This window comes from Rattus norvegicus, chromosome 18 (assembly GCF_021556685.1).
Source record: "Rattus norvegicus strain SHRSP/BbbUtx chromosome 18, alternate assembly SHRSP_T2T, whole genome shotgun sequence".
NCBI classification, from domain to species: Eukaryota; Metazoa; Chordata; class Mammalia; order Rodentia; family Muridae; genus Rattus; species Rattus norvegicus.
This window is the reverse complement of record NC_141551.1, coordinates 57,038,775-57,059,405: the sequence shown is the minus strand read 5'-3', so window position 1 is coordinate 57,059,405 and position 20,631 is coordinate 57,038,775. Positions and strand designations below refer to the sequence as shown.

General features: G+C 45.6%; 1 protein-coding gene across 7 annotated transcripts in view; it reads left to right on the top strand.

Annotated features, from left to right (window-relative positions):
* Positions 1–491: 491 nt before the first annotated feature.
* The window catches only part of Arhgef37 (Rho guanine nucleotide exchange factor 37), a 43,043-nt gene continuing 22,903 nt past the window's right edge, over positions 492–20,631 (top strand). The window contains exons 1-4 of one of the 7 annotated variants that reach the window (XM_087592812.1): positions 492–618; positions 12,893–13,061; positions 16,285–16,481; positions 17,710–17,833. In XM_087592812.1, the coding sequence (XP_087448938.1) occupies positions 16,296–16,481; positions 17,710–17,833 (310 nt within the window). In that variant the 5' untranslated portion in view covers positions 492–618; positions 12,893–13,061; positions 16,285–16,295. 7 annotated transcript variants of the gene reach the window in all.

The following is a 20,631-nucleotide window of genomic DNA, read 5'->3' as shown; positions in this document are numbered from 1 at the left end:
ATCGCTGTGGGGAGGTCCAGCCCACTCTGGATGATGACACCCCTGAAGCCCCTGGTTTGTAGAAGAAAGCAGGCTCAGCAAAATAAAACCCTGGGGAGAAGGCAAGTAAACAACATTCCTGTACAGTCTCTGCTTCAGTTCCTGCCTCCAGCTTCCTACCCTGCTTCAGTTCCTGCCTTGACTTCCTTTGAGAGCTGGCTGTGATTTTGATACCCACTGCAGTCCTCTCCTTATGTTGCTTCTGGTCATGTGTTAATCGCAGCAACGGAAAGTAAGTTAAGACACTGCCCTGGAGTTTTCTGGTTGCAGTACAGAAGAAACCCATTGCCAGCAGGAGAGCCCACTAGCCGACCTGTGGCCCTGGTTTTGGGGTGAAGTCGGGCAGGTGAGTTGGCAGGTGTGGCGCTGCCCCGCCCCGGACCAGCGGAGGCGCGGTCTGGGAACGCCCTCGACTGCTGGGTGACTCAGGGAGCGCGCGCCGAAAACAACCTAGGCTTAGAGTGGCAACTGACAAAGGCGGGGGCGCGCTCTGCGCGTGCACAGCAGACAGAGGAGCTGCACTCGCAGCCGGAGCCCAGCGGGTGCGAGTGACACCGGAGGGCATCCGGCGCGTGCGCGGTGAGTCCAGCCTGGCGACAGGATGTCGCCAGGAGGGTTGCGGGGAAACAGCTGCTGGACAGATGAGGTGCGCGAGGTTGGGGGTCGGGGGTAAGCAGAGAGGCAGGGTGTGGCCGGATCCCAGGCCCCACAGTGCTGGATCTCTACCCTGTTAGGAGCTGGAGTCACCAGATTCAAATGGCTCCCCCCGATCCTATTTCTGGGTGGGAGGAAGGTCCAGGAAAGTAAGCTGGGCTAGAGCAAATGATAACTGTTCTGTTTCTTACCTCGCTGCCTGGTAGGCGGCTTTTAATAAAGCATTCATTAAAACAAAGGGAAGATTCAAAGGACGGTAAAGAGCCTTGGCTAAGAAACTGAGTAGACCGGTCAAGACCTAGGAAGAAAGGGTCAGAAATTCAAGACGAACTGAAGGGAGAATTGACCCGGTAGTAAAGTGGTATCAGAACTTGGGTCCAGAAAGCAGAACCGTGGCTCCTGCGTGCTGGCAAGTTGGAGGTGGCGCGGTGCACCCTTAGCACAGGTGCTAGTTCTTAGTCCTCTGGAGGTCAGTGGTCCTGCAAAGAAGCTGTCCACTGCCAATCCCGGCAGAATCTCTGAGAACAGTTTGTTCCTGGGGAATGGGTGGGTAAAAAGAGAGAGACACACAGAGGGACAGAAAGACAGAGACAGACAGACAGTGGAGAAGTAGGCAGCCTCCTGACCTTCTATATGATCTGGGAAGCCCAATTTGCCCTTTTCCAGGCCCTGTACTTTGCCCTCCTGTTTGTTTTGAGGGTAAAGCTTGGTACCTGGCACACAGCAGACGCTCAACAGAAGGGTTGATGCCGATTATCTGATCAAACACTGCTGTGCCAGTTAGGAACGGCCTGGAAGGAACTAGGCTGTGTACAAAGTAACCTAAAATGAAAACTTGAAAAAGTGTGTATGTGAGTGGAGCTGGGGAGATCGTGAACGGGGCAAAGCCCAAAGGCATGAGGAATTGGATCCCCAACACCCACTTAAAAGGCTGGTCTTGCTGGGGAGTTTGTAACTCCAGCCCAGGGAGTGGGGACAGGCAGAGATAAAAGGATCCCTGAGGCTTGCTGGCCAGCTACTCTAGCCAAATAGGTGAGCTGCAGGGTCAGTAAGAGATTGCCAATAAATAAATAGGGTGGAGAGAGGCTGATCCCACTGGGATCTCTGGCCTCCACACTCATGCACCACCCCAAAGACAAAAATGTACACATGAAAGTATAATAAAGCCAATGATATCGTGACTAGCAAAACCCAGCTCGTACTGTGGTGAGAGCACCTTAAATAAGGGTGCAGCAAGGTACTACATGCACTATTTTTAAGATACTTGTTTTTATTTTGATCACGTGTATGTGTGTGCCTGTTTGTAGGTATGTGCTTGTGAGCGCAGGAACTCTCTGAGGTCAGATGCCTTCCAATCCCCATGGAGCTGGAGTTACAAGTGGCTGTGAGCTGAGTGACATTGGCAAAGGGAACTAAACTCAGGTCCTCTGGAAGGGCCGCGGGCATTCTTAATCACTGAGCCCTCTCTCCAGCCCCTCAGTTCACTATAAGTCAAAAGTAAAAATGGAAACTCGCAGATACTCTAACGAAGGTGGGCCCTAGGTGTCCCCCTTGCCTCTTTCGAATGGAGCCAGAACCTTACAGAGTGTTTTGGAAGGAGAGGAGAGGACATGACCTGGGACCTGGCAGCACCATTCTTGCCCAGCCACATGGCCTCATTGAATTTGTGCCAGGGCCCAGGATTCGCCAACAGCTGGCTCGCATCTCTCTTGATCAGCAGAGTACTGCAGCAAACAGTGCCTTGGTTGATTCTGCTCCAGCTCAAATCAATGGCTTCTTATTTAACTCTGGAGAGGGGGTGTGTGTCCGAGTGCTGTCACCCAAGCAGCATGGCATTCACCAAGCCTGACAGTCCACAGCCTGGTGCTTGTTTATTGACAGGCTGAACAACTTTAGATCTGTGGATCAGCAATTGTGAAGACACAGACTGGGCAGACCCACTGCTCTATAAAAAGACCTGCTTTTTTTTTAAATACTGTATGGTTTCCTTTCTCTACCCCTTTCAACCTTCCAAGTAGAGCTAGGGAAGTCTGGCTAATGGTAAATAGCTGTCGTTTAATTTGGGTTAAGACATGTACCACCTGTCTGACCATGTGTTTATAAAGAGAAGACACACACACACACACACACACACACACACAGACACAGATATGTCTTTGTTCTATTTCACTTCTGTATCACTCTTAACTCATGGAGGTTTTTTTTGTTTTTGTTTTTGTTTTTGTTTTTGTTTTTTTTCAGCATGGTAACTCTCTTTTTCTGGCTTTATGCTATGATTTTTGTTCCACACTTGTTTGGTTTGGTTTTATTATTTTGTGTATATGGATGTCCAGCCTGCCTCTCTGTGTGTCTGTGTACCCTGTGTGTGCAGTGCTCCCCCAAATCAGAAGAGAATACTATTTTGAACTGACCTGTGGGTTCTGGGGACTAAATCCAGGTCCTCTGGAACCGCCCCCCTCCCCAGTTGTTTCTAACATTTTGAATTTTCTTTTCTTTCCTTTTCCTTTTTTTTTTAAAGATTTATTTGTTTTATGTATATGAGTACACTGTGCCTGTCTTCAGGCACACCAGAAGAGGGCATCGGACCCCATTACAGATGGTTGTGAGCCACCATGTGGTTGCTGGGATTTGAACTCAGGACCTCTGGAAGAGCAGTCAGTGCTCTTAACCACTGAGCCATCTCTCCAGCCCTTTCTTTCCTTTTCTTTTTTCTTTTTTTTTTTTTTTTCAAGACATGGTCTCACTGTGTAGCTCTCACTATCCTGGAACTCACTATGTAGACCAGGCTGGATTCAAACTTACAGAGATCTGCAAGCCTCTGCCTCCTGAGTGCTGGGATTAAGGCATGCATCACAACAGTGGGCTTTAATGATCAGTTTAGACCTTTTAGACTTCAAACTTTAGCTCTCCATAGAGGACCATTTATGGCAAACATACTTCCTATTTTAGCAAGAGTTCCTTCCTTACTTGGTAACAGTTGCTCACTAGCCCCCATAATTGCCCAAGACCCACTTACCTACATCCCAGAACAGACTTTTTGAGGAACAATTTATAGAACCCTTACATCAAAAACTCCTAGACATTTGTTAAATGCTTCAGGCCAGCCCTTTGAAGCAGAACTTTTCGAGGGGAGTTCTGTGCTTAGTTTGTATGTGTCTCTTGTGATTCACATACCCCGTGGTTACCCTCGTGCCACGGGGTGGTGATTAGTGTGAAGGACTATGCCCTCTTCTTCACACCCTTCTCTGTTGTTACTTGGTTCTGTAATGAGCAAGAGCCTTTTTCCTAACTTACGAGCATTAAAGATGTTGTTCCAGAAAATATATCGGTGGCAAATAAGATCTGGAAAGTGTGCCCAAGGTTATTAGCCCCAGAGAAACAAGAAAGACTGATGACTGTGTCAGTGTTGACCAGGAGGCAGAGCAGATCCAGCTCACACTGCGGGGGGGTCGGGGGTGGGGGGACACACATCAAACCAAAGACTGCTTTACAAAGAACTTGACATTTCCTTATAAGTTAAGGAATCCTACCATGTGACCCAAACATTCCATTACTACTAAGTCTGGCCCTATGGCAACAGAGGAACCAGTTAGGTGACAGGTTGTTTATCTGGTATGTTGATACTCATAGTGTCCATACAAACATAAAACACAGACACCCACGACATACATATATCCACAGCAGCATATGTGTAGCCATAACAGAATATTACGCAGCTATAGAGTGATGAGATATTACTACAATGCTATTGCCTGGTTAGAGCTCAAAATAATTTTTCTGAAAGAAAAAGGCAGCCCTAGAGAGTGCATAGCATCTAGTCCGTTTCATATAAAATTCAAGGGGAATTGGCCTTGAAAGTTTGCTGACCTCAACCTTTTTGGTGTCTTCCAAGAAGACTCAAAGACTTGTGTAAGGGCCTATTAGTCTCAGTGTCATTGGCAATTTAACCATGGTTCTTTGTATTTGTCTGTACCATTTATTCAGGTTATTAACTGAGCACATGTTATGTGCTAACTTAAGAGCAGACAGCAAATTAATATGTTAGTGAAAAGAATAAGAAATGTGCCTTAGTGAAAGTTTATGCTTTGTTGAATGACCCACCTAATAATTAAACAAATAAGTAAATTTGTTATTGAGAACAGGGGTGATTCTTTGGAAAGGGCATTGGAGTCAAGGAAGACTGGTCTAGGTGTTTTGGTTTTGTTTGTTTTGTTTTTTTCAGGATAAGAGTTTCTCTGTGTGGCCCTGGCTGTCCAGAAACTCACTCTGTAGACAGGTACCACCACCACCACCACCACCACCCAGCTCTGACTTTAGTTATTAATTACTTATTATAAGGCATCATAATCTCAGGAGTGAGCATGTCTTAGACGACAATACTGCTTATTTTTTTTTAAAAAATATTTATTTGTGTGTGTGTGTGTGTGTGTGTGTGTGTGTGTGTGTGTGTGTATCTGCCTGCACCTGCATGCAAATGCTGTGGTCGGTGTGTGGAGGTCAGAGATAACTTCTGTGGAGGTCAAGATAACTTGTTTCCGCCTCAGCACTGTTCAGCCTCCAAGTTGGCTGCCCTGGGAGCTTTCAGGTGATTCTCTTGTCTCCACCGCCACCTCAGTTTAAGAGTGCTGGAATTATGGACTATGTGGCTTCTGGGAATTGATCACAGGGCATCAAGCTTGCAAAGGGGAGCATGTCCCCATTCCCTCTTCTGTCCTTGATGTAGAGGAGTAAGGTGATCAAATCTCATGCTTTTCTATTCTATAGACAGATATTTTTCTTCTTCTGGGGTTGGCATCAAACTTAGGGCTTTGCACAGGCTAAGCATAAAACCTACCCTTGAGCATACAGCCCAACCCTCATTCCCTTCTTAAGATTTTATTAGACATATACCTATTTTTTTAAAAATTTATTTAGTTTTTTTTTTGTATGAAATGTTGCCTGGATGTATGTCTGCCTAATACCCAAGGAGGCAAGAGAGATTATTTATCCCCTGGGACTTGAGTGACAGATAGCTGTGAGCTGCCCTGCGGGTGCTGGGAATTGAACCTGAGTCCTCTGGAAGAGCAATCAGTGTCCTTAACCACTTATCCATCTCTCCAGTCCCTATTAAAGATATTTCTCAAAGATGAGTCCACATTTTCATGTTTTAAAGGCCATGGCATTCTGCTGCCATGATTCCAGTCAGGAGTCTGTCATACTCTTTCAGGAAGAGGGTGGAGTGTGAACTTAGGTGGTCTTTGAGGTAGGAAACACTGGAGCGATTACTGGACATAAGTAAACAACAGAGCTCAGGTGGTGGTACACGCCTTTAATCCCAGCACTCAGCAGGCAGAGGCAGATAGATGAATCTGAATTCGAGGCCATCCTGGTCTACTACAGAGAGAATTCCAGAACAGCTGGCACTACATAGTGAGAGCCTGTCTTAAAAAACAAACAGGTTTTAAAAAATCTTGTTCATAATATCACATGTGTATACATTGTATCTTGATCATATACACACCTAACTCCGCCTTCCACTCTCTCTAGACTCCCACATCCCCTTCTTACCTTCATGTCTCCCTATGTTTTCATATTCCATGATATTCAGTTATTTCTGTCTGCATGTATATGGGTGTGGAAACATCTGCCAGAGCATGGGCAACCAACCAGTAGCCACACCCCTGGGAAAAACACGCCCCTCCCCAGGCAACAACTGCCAATAATTCTTCAGCGGAGGGCGGGGCCTCATGATCCCCTCCCCCACCCGGGATGGAATGTTGACCATCTTGATCTTCTGCAGGGAATCCACAGCTGCCGTGGGTCTGTGAATGCAACAGGCATATCAGGTCGAGAGGAAACATCTCACAGCGTTCCTCCCACTCCTTCAGCTCTTACTCTCTTTCCACCCTTTCGTCTGCCATGTTCCCTGATCCCTGCAGAGGAGATAAAGCAGAGTGTGATACAGATGACCCATTTTAGGGCTCAGCTGTCACTCATCCTCAGCTGAACCAGTTAGGACTCTGCATTAACTTTGGCCCGCATTCATGCATGGGTGTAAACGCAAATACCCAGAAGGCAGTTTGACAAGGTGTCAGTTTAACAAAACAAATACTTTTTGTAGGTTCCCCACTACAGCTTATGACCTTCCTAGCTGCCCACCGGCTTTTGGCCAGGATGACAGTGCCAGGCATTAGTTCCTATGCGGCAGGCCTCAAACGCCATCTGAGATCAGATGGTTATTCACTAACAGTAATGCTACTGCTGTTCCGGTGGGTGCATCCCACCTGGCAATCATTATCAATTTTAGTACACACGATTGCCTCGCAATGCCCTTTTCCACAGCCTCCATAACCACATCTTTCTTTCTTGTTCATAAGGGTGCCCTGAGAGAATCACAAGACCTTGCTGGACCAGATTGCTGGGCTACGTAGGCTACAGCATTCCTTTGATCTACTGATGCAGTTGACTGCCAGTAAGAGAATGAGGATAGCCTGGCATGACCTGCTTTTTTCTTTTTTTCTTTTTTTTTTTTAATTTAAATTAGCCAGTGCTGACTCCCAGTGACCTGTTTCCTTTCAAGGGCTAAAGCACCATCTGTCTTAATCAAGTGGCAGAAATCCAATGCAAAGTGCCGTAAGCCAAGATGGACGCAGAGAAAAAAAATGTATTAGCTCTTATGAAAATGAAACCGGAAAGGAATCAGTCTCCATTATGACTGGATTGAGTTACATCCTCAGAACCTGCTCTCCTTCCCAATCTCTCAGGTCTATTTTTGAGACAATAGCAGCTTATGGCTCGTTCGTAGTTTTTATTATCAATGATGGTGATGATGACGATTAGCACTCTAGTCTTGATGAGCTGTTTCGATTCTCTGTTTACTTGGATTTGATTGGTTGTGACAAAATCAGGCAGCAAGCATTCGTAGATAACTTTCTGTCCACCTGGTTAATAACACCACTAGCTGTCTTGGTCAGGGTTTTATTGCTGTGAACAGACACCACGACCAAGGCAACTCTTTTTTTTTTTTTTTTTTTTTTTTTTTTTTTTTTGAGCTGGGGACCGAACCCAGGGCCTTGCGCTTGCTAGGCAAGCACTCTACCACTGAGCTAAATCCCCAACCCCAACAAAGGCAACTCTTACAAGGACAACGTTTAACTGGGGCTGGCTTACAGGTTCAGAGGTTCAGTCCATTATCATCAAGACAGGAACATGGCAGCATCCAGGCAAGCATGGTGCAGGAGGAGAATTTTTATCTGAAGTCTGCTAGCAGAATACTGACTTCCAGGCAGCTAAGATGAGGGTTTTTTTTTTTTAAGATTTATTTATTTATTTTGTATATGAGTACACTGTAGCTGTCTTCAGACACACAAGAAGAAGGCATCAGATTCCACATCAGATTCCACTACAGATGATCATGAGCCACCATGTGGTTGCTGGGATTTGAACTCAGGACCTCTGGAAGAGCAGTCAGTGCTCTTAACCTCTGAGCCATCTCTCCAGCCCAAGATGAGGGTCTTAAAGCCCACACCCATAGTAACACATCTACTCCAACAAGGCCACACCCACTCCAACAAGGCCACACCCACTCCAACATGGCCACACCTACTCCAACATAGCCACACCTTCTACTAGTGCCACTCCCTGGGCCAAGCACATACAAACCATCACACTGGCTTTGCAGTTTAACAAAAAATAGTAATAAAAACCAGCTGAGAGCTTATGTTCCGGGCACTCCGTTAGACAATCTCTTGTGAAGTCCTAGAAGGATGGTTGCTAAACGTGCTGGGAAGGTTGGTAAATTGACCGCAGAATCAAAATATCAAGTCGGCAGCTGGGCATGGTGGAGCATGCCTGTAGTCCTCATCCTTGGGAGGCAGAGACAGAAGGATCAAGGCTAAGTGTGGCCCTCTGAGAGCTGGAGCTAGCCTTGGCAATATGAGACCCTGACTCAAGAGCCTACAAAAACAATTGGAAATCAGGTTTCCTTGGCTTCAGGCCTGGACTCCAAATGACTTCATATAGTTCCTTCATAGTTCCTCCTACAGTTATCCTTAGGACCAAAGACAGAGCAGAGCCATCAAGTAGTACGCCAGCTTTATATTGTTTCTGAGCATGAATATTTTTTCCTCTTCTTGAAAATAGATTTTTCCCCCTCGCATAATGTATCTTGGTTATGGTTTCCCCTCTGACTACTCCTCCCAGTTCCTGCCCACATCACATCCAGATCCACTCCCTTCTTATCTCTCATGAAAAACAAACAGGCTTATAAGGGATGATAATAAAATATTCTGTAATAAAATAAAATATAATAGGGAAAGTTACATTAGAATAGGACAAAGCAAGCAAGCAAGCAAGCAAGCAAACAAACAAACAAACAGAAGGAAAAGATCCCAAGAAAAGGCACAGGAAAGTCCACACACTCAGGAATCCCATGAAAAGACTAATCTGGAAGCTATAATGTAGGCACAAGGACCTGTAGGGCTTTTGGCCCTCGACTGCTAGGCACTGAGCAGGAATCTTAAGAATACGGTTAGTAGGGCTGGAGAGATGGTTCAGTGGTTAGAGCACTGACTACTCTTCTAGAGGTCCTGAGTTCAAATCCCAGCAACCACATGGTGGCTCACAACCATCTGTAATGAGATCTGATGCCCTCTTCTGGTGTTTCTAAAGACAGCTACAGTGTACTTATGCATAATAAATGAATCTTTAAAAAAAAAAGAATATGGTTTGTAGTGGATTGATAATGGACTGAACCTCTGAACCTGCAAGCCAACCCCAATTAAATGGTGTCCTTATAAGAGTTGCCTTGGTCATGGTGTTTGTTCACAGCAATAAAACCCTGACCCAGACAGCTAGTGTTCTCATTGAGAGATGGCTCAACAGGCAAAGTCACTAGCTTTGCAGACTTCATGGCCTGAGTTTGATCCTCAGAACCCATTCAAAAAACTAGAATGGCACCATCCATAATACCAGTAGGTAGAAGACAGGAGAATCTCTGGGCGCTAGCCTGATGTAGGAGGCCGGCATCAAACAACAAAGAGCCCCTACCTCAAACAAGATGAAGTTGACCTCTGACCTCTCTACATGTGTGTGCCTGTATACATAAGACACACACACACACACACACACACACACACACACACACACACACACACACACACGGTAATAAGTAGGGGCTGGCTTACAAGGTGATTCATATAAAAATTTCAATCTCAGACCCTTCTGAGTTTGAGAGCTGGAAGCTCTTTGTATAGGAATGTTTCTTCTGACCGCTACAGTGGTCTTGTCGACCACACCCTTCAGTCCCCCTGCCTCCCCCACAGCCACTATTGTTTCTATAGGTGTTCCCTCCCTTTATTCCTCAGGAGGGTCTTTTACTGTCATGGCTCCCGACCTTCATCTTGGACAGCCCTCCATGAACCATCCCGCAATCTCAGACTCTAGGTCTCATGCTTTTTTCTTTTCTCCCGAGTTAGAGAGCCCTCTGGGCTGGAGAGATGGTACAGTGTGTTAAGAGACTCAACACCAAGCTTGATGGCCTGGGTTCCATCTCCAGGATCCATGTGGTGAGAAGGAGAGAACCAACTCCTCCATACACATGCACTTGCCAAGGGAAACAAATGTAATACATAAATGATGAATGAGTGAATAAGTTGGAGTCATTTCTGAACTTCCCTGGGTAGATGGCTGAGGATACTTACTTTCCCTGCTTGCAGTCCCTGTCTTTCTCCCCCTGCCCCAATCCTTATCTCCATCTCTGTCTCTCCCAAGGATCTATCTAGTAACCCAGGCTGCTCTCGAACCCAAGATCCTTCTGCTTCCAGCCCCCAAGTGCTGGAATTCTAGGCACATACCAGCACGTTCTTTGTTGAATGCATGTGTAGGAATGTTCAAGTCCTGCTGCCCCAGAGAAGAGAGAATCAACCCCGTTTTCTGCAGTTCAGAAGAAGCATTAGCTTGCTGTAGAAGCATAGATACACCATTGACAGTTTCCCTTTCTCATCAAGGATGCACCAGGAAGAGTCTAAGTGGCATGCCTATGCGTGTGTGTGCGAGTGTGTGTGTTACCAGGAACTGGGCACTGAGTTCAGAGCCTGGCGAATGTTATGCACTTTACCACTGACCTACGCCCGTGGTCCCTGATTTTGTTTCCTAGTTTTGTTTGTTTGGTTCGGTTTTGAGATAGGGTTTGTCTGTGGAGTCCTGGCTTTCCTTGAACTCACTCTGTGGGCTGGGATTTGAACTCAGGACCTCTGGAAGAGCAATGAGTGCTCTTAACCACTGAGCCATCTCTCCAGGCCCAAGATGTTCTAAAGAATGAGCCTGCTTTAGACAACAATGTGTTTCTATGCTCATCAGGCATCCTACTTGCCTTGAAGAAAGGGTGAGGCTGCTCCTTATCAGATAAAGCAGACAAGGGATAGGAGAAAGGGCCCTCAGCTCAGTCTTCCCAGCTGTGCATATGCTGAGACTGTTGCAAAGATAACAGAGAACTAAAGTTACATGATATTTTGTTTGCTTTACATTTTTTGTAGGACTTGGGAATTGAACTCAGGTCATCAAGTCTTGGCGGCAAGCTCCTTTATCCACTGAGAGCCATGTTGGCCTCCCTCCCTCTACTCATCTAATGGCTATATCTTGCTTAACTACTGCACAACCCAAGCCAGGAAATAGGTACCAACCACTATACTACATGTATGTGGTTATTCCACAGCATTTCATCATGTGATGGATTGTGTACATCCATGTCTACATCCATGTCTACATACAGACTGTCCCACCACTGCAGGGTGCTCCCTTATGATTGTTTCTATAATGTAGCTCCATTCGCTTGCTTTCCTACCCTGTCCCTAGCCAGACAGTCACGATCGGTCCTCTGTCTGTGATCTCATATGTCATTAGGTAGAATTACCGAGTACTACGTTGTTTATAACACAGTCATTTTCCTTGAGAGCCCAACCAAGCCAAGGCCACGTGTCAATAGTTTGTGTTCATTTCTGATTGTTCTGTGGTACCGATGGGCCAGTTTGTTCAGTCATTCAGCCGTAAAGGGCACGTTTATTGTCTTCTATGAGTATTCGCATGTGGTTTTCTGTATGGACCTACATTTGCTTTCTCTGGGTTAGATGCTTAGGTGTCTAGGAGGGCGATTAAGCACATGTCTCATTGGAAAGAAACTGAAAAATTGTTTTCCAGAGTACTCTACCTAGGAGGAGCTGGAGCCATGGGGGAAAGGCAGATGAAGGGTACTTTGGTGGAATGTTCTAGATCTTGACTCCATCAGTGTCAGCAGACTAGTAATTGTAGCATATGTAGTTTTGCAGCTGACCGTGTGAGAACCTGCTTCAAAGGCCCGTGTAGCTTCTCTGGGCATTTTAAAAATTATATGTATGTATTGTGTGCATGTGTAGGTTAGAGGACACTTTCTAAGTGTTGTTGGCTCCCTTCTTTTACCATGTGTGTCCCGGGAATGGGATTCCTGTCTTCAGACTTGGTGACAAATCCCTTTACCCTCTGAGCCACCTCACTGGCCCTCTTAGTTCTTAACACTGCATATGAGTTTGAGCTACAGACCCAGCCCATACATTATTATTAACAACAATAATAAATAAAATTGGAAAATCCCATTTTCCTCAGTTAATTTTTCAGTTTACCTCACAGTTATAAAAATATAACTTGGGCGGACGAGCTGGCTCAGTGGGTAAAAGACATTTGTCCCCAGGCCTGACAACTTCAACGCTTTTTCCTTGGGAGATTTGATATTTGAATCTTCTGAAATTGCCAGTAGATCAACAGGAGAAGAGTACCGCAGGTATATTTGGTCATAATTCTAACCTGACTCGGAGGCCCGGGGCTGGGAAACTGTCTGACTTTGACAAGCATGTCGCGATATTACTGGGAAGAAAGAAGCATGAGACGCTAAGTACACACCAAATGGGGAGCCCCAGTAGGTCTGTCTGTTCAGATATCAGCCCTTTGTTCACAATATTTCTTCCTCCAGAATGAGACAAGATTCTTTTATCTTTTCTGCACAAAAAAATTGTCGTAAAATATCTATTATTTTTTTGGTTTCATTGGTTGACTGGTTTCTTAGTTTTCTATGAGTCGTCTGTGTAAATGTTCCCAATTAGATACCAGATTCTGTGCTATTTCAACAAATCCGTTCTCAAGATATTTTCTAGCTTTCTGATGCTCTCTAGTCCTAATTGTTTTCCGTTAGGGTGAGGCCAGCTGTCAGCTTGAGTGTCCCCTCCCCGGCTTCCCATGAGGATTTATTCCGTGGGTACCTCACCAGTGTGTCAATCATCATTCTCCAACATCTTTCTTGATGTATCCCAGGCTGATCCTTTCCCCTGATTCACCACTCCACTAATGGAGCGTATTTCCTGGTAAGTTCTCAGGTGGCTGAGATTGGCCACGACCATTTCCTTGTCCTCTCCACTGTGGGACACAGTGGCACCAGCTCACTCACCCCTGCTCTGATTTAGTTCTCTGGAGGTTTCTCTTATGCTTTTGACAGCCCTGCTCTGGAGTTAAAAGTTACACCCGTTCTGGCTTCTCTGAGTGTTTCATAGTAGAAAGATTTTTTTTTCAGGTCATCTTGTTCATATGATGGCCTTATTTATACAGTTTTAACATTTAGAGACAACGAGTAGGTGGGAGTTTCAGAGTTGAGAAGGGTGAGGACGACAAATGGGCTTAGGGAAGAAGAATGCTGCAGGCGGAGCCTGGGAAGGGCGCAGCAAGTGCAGAAGAAGCACAGGGGTGGAGAGAGAAGCACCGCCTTCTTCTCTCTGGCTGGCTTCTGTCTGGGGGCTGAGTGAGTGAGTGAGACTGAGCAGGAAAGAACACTGATGCTGTGGGCGGCAGGGGATGAGTGCCATGACCATAGCTTGTTTCAGAGACTTAAACTGGAAGCACATCCAGGATAAATGGGAGTGGATGGCAGGGTTGGAGAGAGGTCTCAACTCAGAAACATGATTCTGGAACCTTTGAAAATCACCTGGCAAAACTGGGCATGGTGGTGCTTACCTTTGATCCCACCGCTCAGGAGACAGAGGCAGCGGATCTCTGAGGTTGAGGCCAGCCTGGTCTATGTGGTGAGTTCCAGGATAGCCAGAGCTGTACAGAGACCCTGTCTCAAATAAATAAATAAATAAATAAATAAATAAATAAATAAATAAATAAATAAATAGTCAAACAAACAAATAAGTAAAACAAAAGGAGAAAAAAGAAAGAAAATCACGGGCTGGAGGGATGGCTCAGTGGTTAAGAGCACCCAACTGCTCTTTCAGAGGTCATGAGTTCAATTCCCAGCAACCACATGGTGGCTCACAACCATCTGTAAAGAGATCCGATGCCCTCTTCTGGTGTATCTGAGGACAGCTACAGTGTACTTGTATATAATAAATAAATAAATCTAAAAAAAAAAAAAAAGAAAGAAAGAAAGAAAATCACCTGTCCCTAGGCTCTATGTCATGACTGAGGATGGAAGCCAGGAACTGTGGGGACATGGGGAGAAAAGAGGAGAGGACTTAGCTGAGCCAAATAAAGAAATCTGGGTCAATGACTATGCCACCCCTGGGTATTCACCAACAAAATTCCAAGTCAGCACCTCCTAGAGCCACTGCACATCAGAGTTTAATGTAGCACTTTTCACAGTAGCTAAGCTATGGCGACAACCTGGTGGCCACCAGCCAGGGGATGGCCAGACTCTGATACAGTAGGATTTCTTTTTGGCCATGAGAAAGAATGGAGTTGTGCCATCTATAGGAAAACAGATGCACTGGGACTATCATGGTAAGCATGTCACAGGAAGACACTATCACAGGTCTTCACTCACGTGTGGACTTAGGTTTCGGGAAGGGTTGCTGTTCATGGGGAGGAGATGTGATCAGAATACATGTCTATATCTACATGGGCGTGGCCATGTGAACCCAGCATAAAGTATTTTTTAAAGATATATATGTGTATATATATGTGTGTGTGTGTGTGTATGTATGTATGTATGTATGTATGTATGTATGTATGTGTGTATGTACATGGTCTCTGTCTTCAGACACACCAGAAAATGTCATCAGACCCACATTACAGATGACTGTGAGGCACCATGTGGTTGCTGGGAATTGAACTCAGGACCTCTGGAAGAGCAGTCAGTGCTCTTAACCGCTGAGCCATCTCTCCAGCCCCCAGCATAAAGTATTTTTAAAATGAATGAATCAATGCCTGAATGACTCTGGATCAAACTTTGGAAAAAAAATAAGAGCTATTTTAGGAAAGCACATCGAATCCTGGGAAATAAATTTCTTTGCATTATTATTATTTTTATTGATTATTTGGGAGTCTTACATCATGTACCCCAATCATGCTTACCTCCCAGTTTTCCCATGTCTGTCCCCCTATCCCATGACATACCCACCCCCCAAAAAAAAGAAGGGAAAAAAGAAAGAAAAAAAGGTCCATTTTATGCTGTCTACATACTCACTGGAGCATGCTCACGTTCCTAGTGGCCACCGCCCTGCCCCCAACGGAGGATGATTCTTTCTTTGTTCTCTGCCTGCATCCTCTCCAGAAATCATCAACTTAGGAAAGACCTGTGGTGGCTGGAGAGGGGCAGGGACAGCTCTTCCATACTCATTGGCATTATCATGACTTCAGGCATCTGCTTAGAACATCCTCGTGGGTTTCGGTGGTAACACAGGCCACAGGTATCAACATGACCCTTGGTCATATCAGGACCACCAACTCACTCCTGGCCCTCAATGGCTGCAGAGACCAGGAGCCTCAAACATGGCCTTAGGTGGCTACAGATGCCACTCACATCAGGATCCCCCTCCAATCCCCTAGGGAGCATAGCCTGAAGACATTACCAAGGCATCAGGCAGTGGCAGTGAGCCCACATGGATCTCAGGCTTCATCCTGCCTGGGGCAGCAGCATGGACTGCAGACACTAACTTGGCCTTCGGTGGCATCAAGGACTGTGGTGGTCCTTCGAGAAGGTTGGATCTAGAAAGTGAACTTTCCCTCATCCTGGGCCTCCATCATTGCCCAGAGCTAGGGGGATCCTATGACTGGGAAGCAGGTCTAGGGGCTACGTCTGTATCTGCTTAATAACCAGGCTGTTGTATACCATCCTGCCAACCCTACTGGGCAATGACAGCTTGTTAACCTCAGTGTTCTCTCTCTCTCTCTCTCTCTCTCTCTCTCTCTCTCTCTCTCTCTCACACACACACACACACACACACATACACTTGTCACTGCCAATCACTTTTTCCATTCGGCCTCTCTCCATAGCGCATGCTACAGTTTTTCTGTCTTTTCCCCATCTCCATCATTGTAGTGGCACCAGCCGACCAGTGCCTCAAGGCAGGGCAGCCGTTTGGAAATGAATTTCCAACGTCAGCAACAACCTGAGCTGTTGTTTGTCCTCTCGTATTGTTCAGATGCCAACCGTTCACGGACTCTGTTTGATAAACAAGCAGTTGACTCTGTCTGCAGTGAGTGACATTTTAGGCCACTTCAAGTTAGGGACATCATTTCCCAGGAGATGTAATGAGAAGACCCCACCTCACAATTGAATTGAGATGGTTTGTTTTTTTTTTTTTCCCCCAGAACCTGTGGACATGGCTGACTTTGAAACAGATGAGGCCTCTTCCAAGTCAGAGAGCCCTGAGCAGGAAGGCCAGGGTTCTGAGGACAAATCTCTGCTCCATCAGAGGCTGGCCATCAGAGAGCTCATCGACACAGAAGTCTCCTACTTGCACACACTCCGACTCTGTACCTCTGACATCAGAGGCCACCTACAGCAGGTACTCATGGGGCCCCACAACCTGTCTTTATAGGAGCAGGTGTGGGCTGCCTCTTAGACCTCTCGTCACAGCTGTAAGCTGCAGGTCTTTTTTTCATCATGGCCTTGAATGACTTGGGTGTGTCCAACTGGTAGCCTATTAGCCATAGAGGCTGAGGATAGCTATGAACTTAGCCTGACATAAAACAGTAAACTTACGATGCTGACTGTACTTCCTGAGGTCCTGAGTTCAAATACCAGTCACCACATGGTGGCTCACAACCACCTGTAAAGGGATCTGATGGCCTCTTCTGGTGTGTCTGAAGACAGCTACAGTGTACTCGTATAAATAAAAATAAATTTAAAAAAATCAGTAAACTTACTTAAAATACTATGAAAGTTCTCATTGTTGTCTTCTTTTGTAACTCAGTTTTGCAAGGTTATGTTTTGAAGATTTATTTATTTATTTTTAACTTTAAAAATGTATCTATCTATCTAATTATCTAATTTAAGGCATTGGTATTTTGCCTGCATGTATATCTGTGTGAGGGTGTTGGAACTTCTGGACCTGGAGTTACAGAGTTGCGAGCTGCCTTGTGGGTACTGGGAATTGAACCTAGATCCTCTGGAAGAACCACCAGTGCTCTTAAACCACTGAGCCATCGCTCTAGCCCCTTGAAGATTTATTTTTATGTGTATGAGTTTTTGCTGGTATATGTGTGTGTACCTGTGAGATTCCCAGGAGCCAGAGTTACAGACAGTTGTGAGCTACCATGGTGGGTGCTGGGAGCCTGGGTTCTCTGCAAGAGCAGCAAGTGTGCGTTAAACAAGCTATTGGATAGGCAAGGAAGGAGAAGGGGCAGGCTGAAAAACCTTCAGGTCCACCTCCATCAACCCACTTCCTCCAGCGAGGCTTACCTCTTAAAGGTTCCGTAGCCTTTCCAAATAATGCTACCAGCTGGGGAAGATTTCACATTCAAATCTCAACGCTAACCCCTTGCCCATCCCCAAACTAGCCCCATCCCCGGCCTTAAGCTTTCCTTCCATGCTGGACATGCTGGACTTGATGTCTCTTTTTCTTGTTAAGCAATACTGGGAACTAACTTAAAATATTCCCAAATCTTTTCCAACATTACATTGGGCAGCTGGTCTTCCCAAGAGTGAGAGGACTCCAGATAGCATGAATAGCCAGATCTGCTCCTGATAGTCCCCTACCAGACACCCAGTCTCTGCATTTCTGTTGCTTGCAGCTGCCGCCAGGAGATCTGGACATACTGTTCTCAAACATCGATGACATCATCCAAGTGAGCAGCAGATTCCTTCACGGGCTGCAGGAGACAGCCTGCAAGGAAGAGAAACAAGCACACTTGATTGGTAAGCAAAAGACCCATGTACTCACCGGCTTGCTTGCCCCGAGCTCTGTCCTCAGCCTGTGCTTACTGTAGAACTGGCTCCAGAGCTCCAAGGAAAATCAGCAAAGGGGAAGTCTGGGCATGTCAGAGGCAGCAGGGCACTCATTAGTGTCTGATCCCTGTGATCCCATTCACATCTTCCTCGAGACGAAGCGTTTTACACATGTACCTGGGAGATGTTGAAACCACAGTGCTTCCTAGTTTAGTCTCAACATGGTACTGATTTTTTTTTATTTTTTATATGTATGAATATTTTGCCTGCATGCATGTCTCTGGACCTTGTGAGTGCCTCGTGCCTGCAGAGGCCAGAAACAGGCATTGAATCTCCTGGAATTGGATGGTTGTGAGCTCTCATGTGGGTGTTGGGATTTGAACCCAGTTCTCTGGAAGAGCAGTTAGTGCTCTTAACTGCTGAGCCATCTCTCCAGCCTCTATTTTTCTTTTTTAATTAATAGGTTTCATTTTTTAGTGCACTGTTAAGTTTATAGAAAAATGACCATGGTACCAAGAGTCAGAATTATCTCAAACCTTGTTTTTTTTTTTTTTTGGTTCTTTTTTTCGGAGCTGGGGACCGAACCCAGGGCCTTGCACTTCCTAGGTAAGCGCTCTAGCACTGAGCTAAATCCCCAGCCCCTCAAACCTTGTTTTTAATGCAGCAGTCTTCTTTGTTTCTTATCCCTACAGTGCCACCCCAACTCCTTTACTTTTACCACCCTGTTCCACCTGCTCCCCTCTAAGTAACCGGTTTCATATTGGAAGACACAGAACACTTTAGGAAACCACTTGGGGTCTGTTTCATCTTCTCTGTGTGTTCTAGCTTTACTGTAGCTGCTCTTGAAATTAAGCTGACATGAGACCCCAGCTCAAACCACTCTCTCCCACTGCCTGGCTGCACCCCATTTAGGCTAATGCCCCGGGGCAACTTGGCTTTAGTATCCCATTTGATTCTGCCCCTGTGTGCCTGGCACACTCTGTTCCAGACAAACCAAGGTCTGTGGCTGTCCTCAGGCCAGGGTCACCTGACTCAGGGGCCTTGTCATTGCCTTGAGAGCCACCCCTCCCCCCAGCTTTCTGGGGCTGGCTATTTCTGGTCTCTGGCAGATGGTCACATTATCTGTAAAACCTTCCTCAAACAGACACCCCACCCCACCCCCACCCAGACCACACACACACACACACACCTTGTCTTTGATGTTTCTTTAGCTTTGCTTTGACCCCTGTAATACACAGTCATCCCTTGGTACCTGCAAGGGCTGGTTTTCCAACCCCCTCACCAGGTGCTCAAGCAGACCTCTTTTGTAAAATGGTTTATTAACCTAAACCTCCTGAGGCTCTCCTGTATAGTGAAATCATCGCTAGAGGACTTATGACAGCTAGCGTCGTGCAAGCCATGTATAGAAGGTTGTTATGCTGTGTTGTTCAGGGATGGTGACAGCAAGAAAAGGTCTCACATGTTCTATACAGACACTGTTTTTCTTTATAAAAAGTGTTTGACACAATTTAACTGTAGGACAGAAGAATGATTTTTTTTTTTAAAAAGTGATGCAAACGGCATTTTAAATAGAAGTTGCATGGAGATTTCTAATGTTCCATTAATGTGTGAGGATGCTCAACCTGCTGATTACAAGGAAATGAATTGAAAGAACGACAGGCCTTTTTCTAAATTTCTAAAATTTCTTTTGCTTTTGTTTTTGTTGTTCTGTTTTCTTTTTCTCCTCCTCCTCCTCCTCCTCCTCCTCCTCTTCCTCCTCCTCCTCCTCTTCCTCCTCCTCCTCCTCCTCCTCCTCCTCCTCTTCCTCTTCTTCCTCCTCCTCCTCCTCCTCCTCCTCCTCCTTCTTCTTCTTTTGTTGTTGTTGTTCTTGTTGTTTGTTTTTTGAGACAGGGCTCTCTGCGTAGCTCTAGCTGTCCTAGAACTCACTCAGTAGACCAAGACGTCCTTAAACTCGGAGATTCCTGTCTCTGCCTCTCAAGTGCTGGGATTAGAGGCATGTGCCACCACTGCCTGCTCCAAGGCAGATGCTCCAAAATCCTGAAAAATTTGAGAGCTGACATGATACCACAGGTAGAAAATTTCACACCTAACATTGTATGGTGGGTCACAGTTCAAAGACAGGTATACCAGAAGTAGGATAGAAAAATTAAATAGGGTCAAACTGGGCAAGAAATGTGTTGGAGGCACACACACACACACACACACAATATATATATATATATAAAATATTACTAACATTCATATGCCAACTTGGACCTCAGCCCCAACATATTTCACTATACGTATACAAATGTCCCCAAGCTTGAGAAATCCAACACTGGAAGCGGTGTTGGTTTTAGGCAGTTTGCACAAGTAATCTCAACCGGTCTGTATACCTGTCTTCTGAAACCTATATACACTTTGCACTTCTTAAACACAAGCTGCACGCACGCACAGGTTATCAGCCTGCCGTCTACACAAGGCCCTGGCTCCACTCACAACTTCTTTTTACCAAGGAAAATTTTACACAACTCAGGGGTAGAGTATATGGCTCTATAAAATAAATATACAAGCCAGATAGTGATGACACACATCTTTAATCCCAGCACTCAAGAGGCAAAGGCAGACAGATCTCTGAGTTTGTGGTCAGCCTGGTCTATAGCTGTGGTCTTCCAGGACAGCTAGGGCTGTCTAGAGAAAGTCTGTCTCCAAAAAGAAAAAAGAAAAAAAAATACAAACTGAATGTTTACTGATAATCACAAGTAATTTTATTTTAAAGCTGTCTTTTA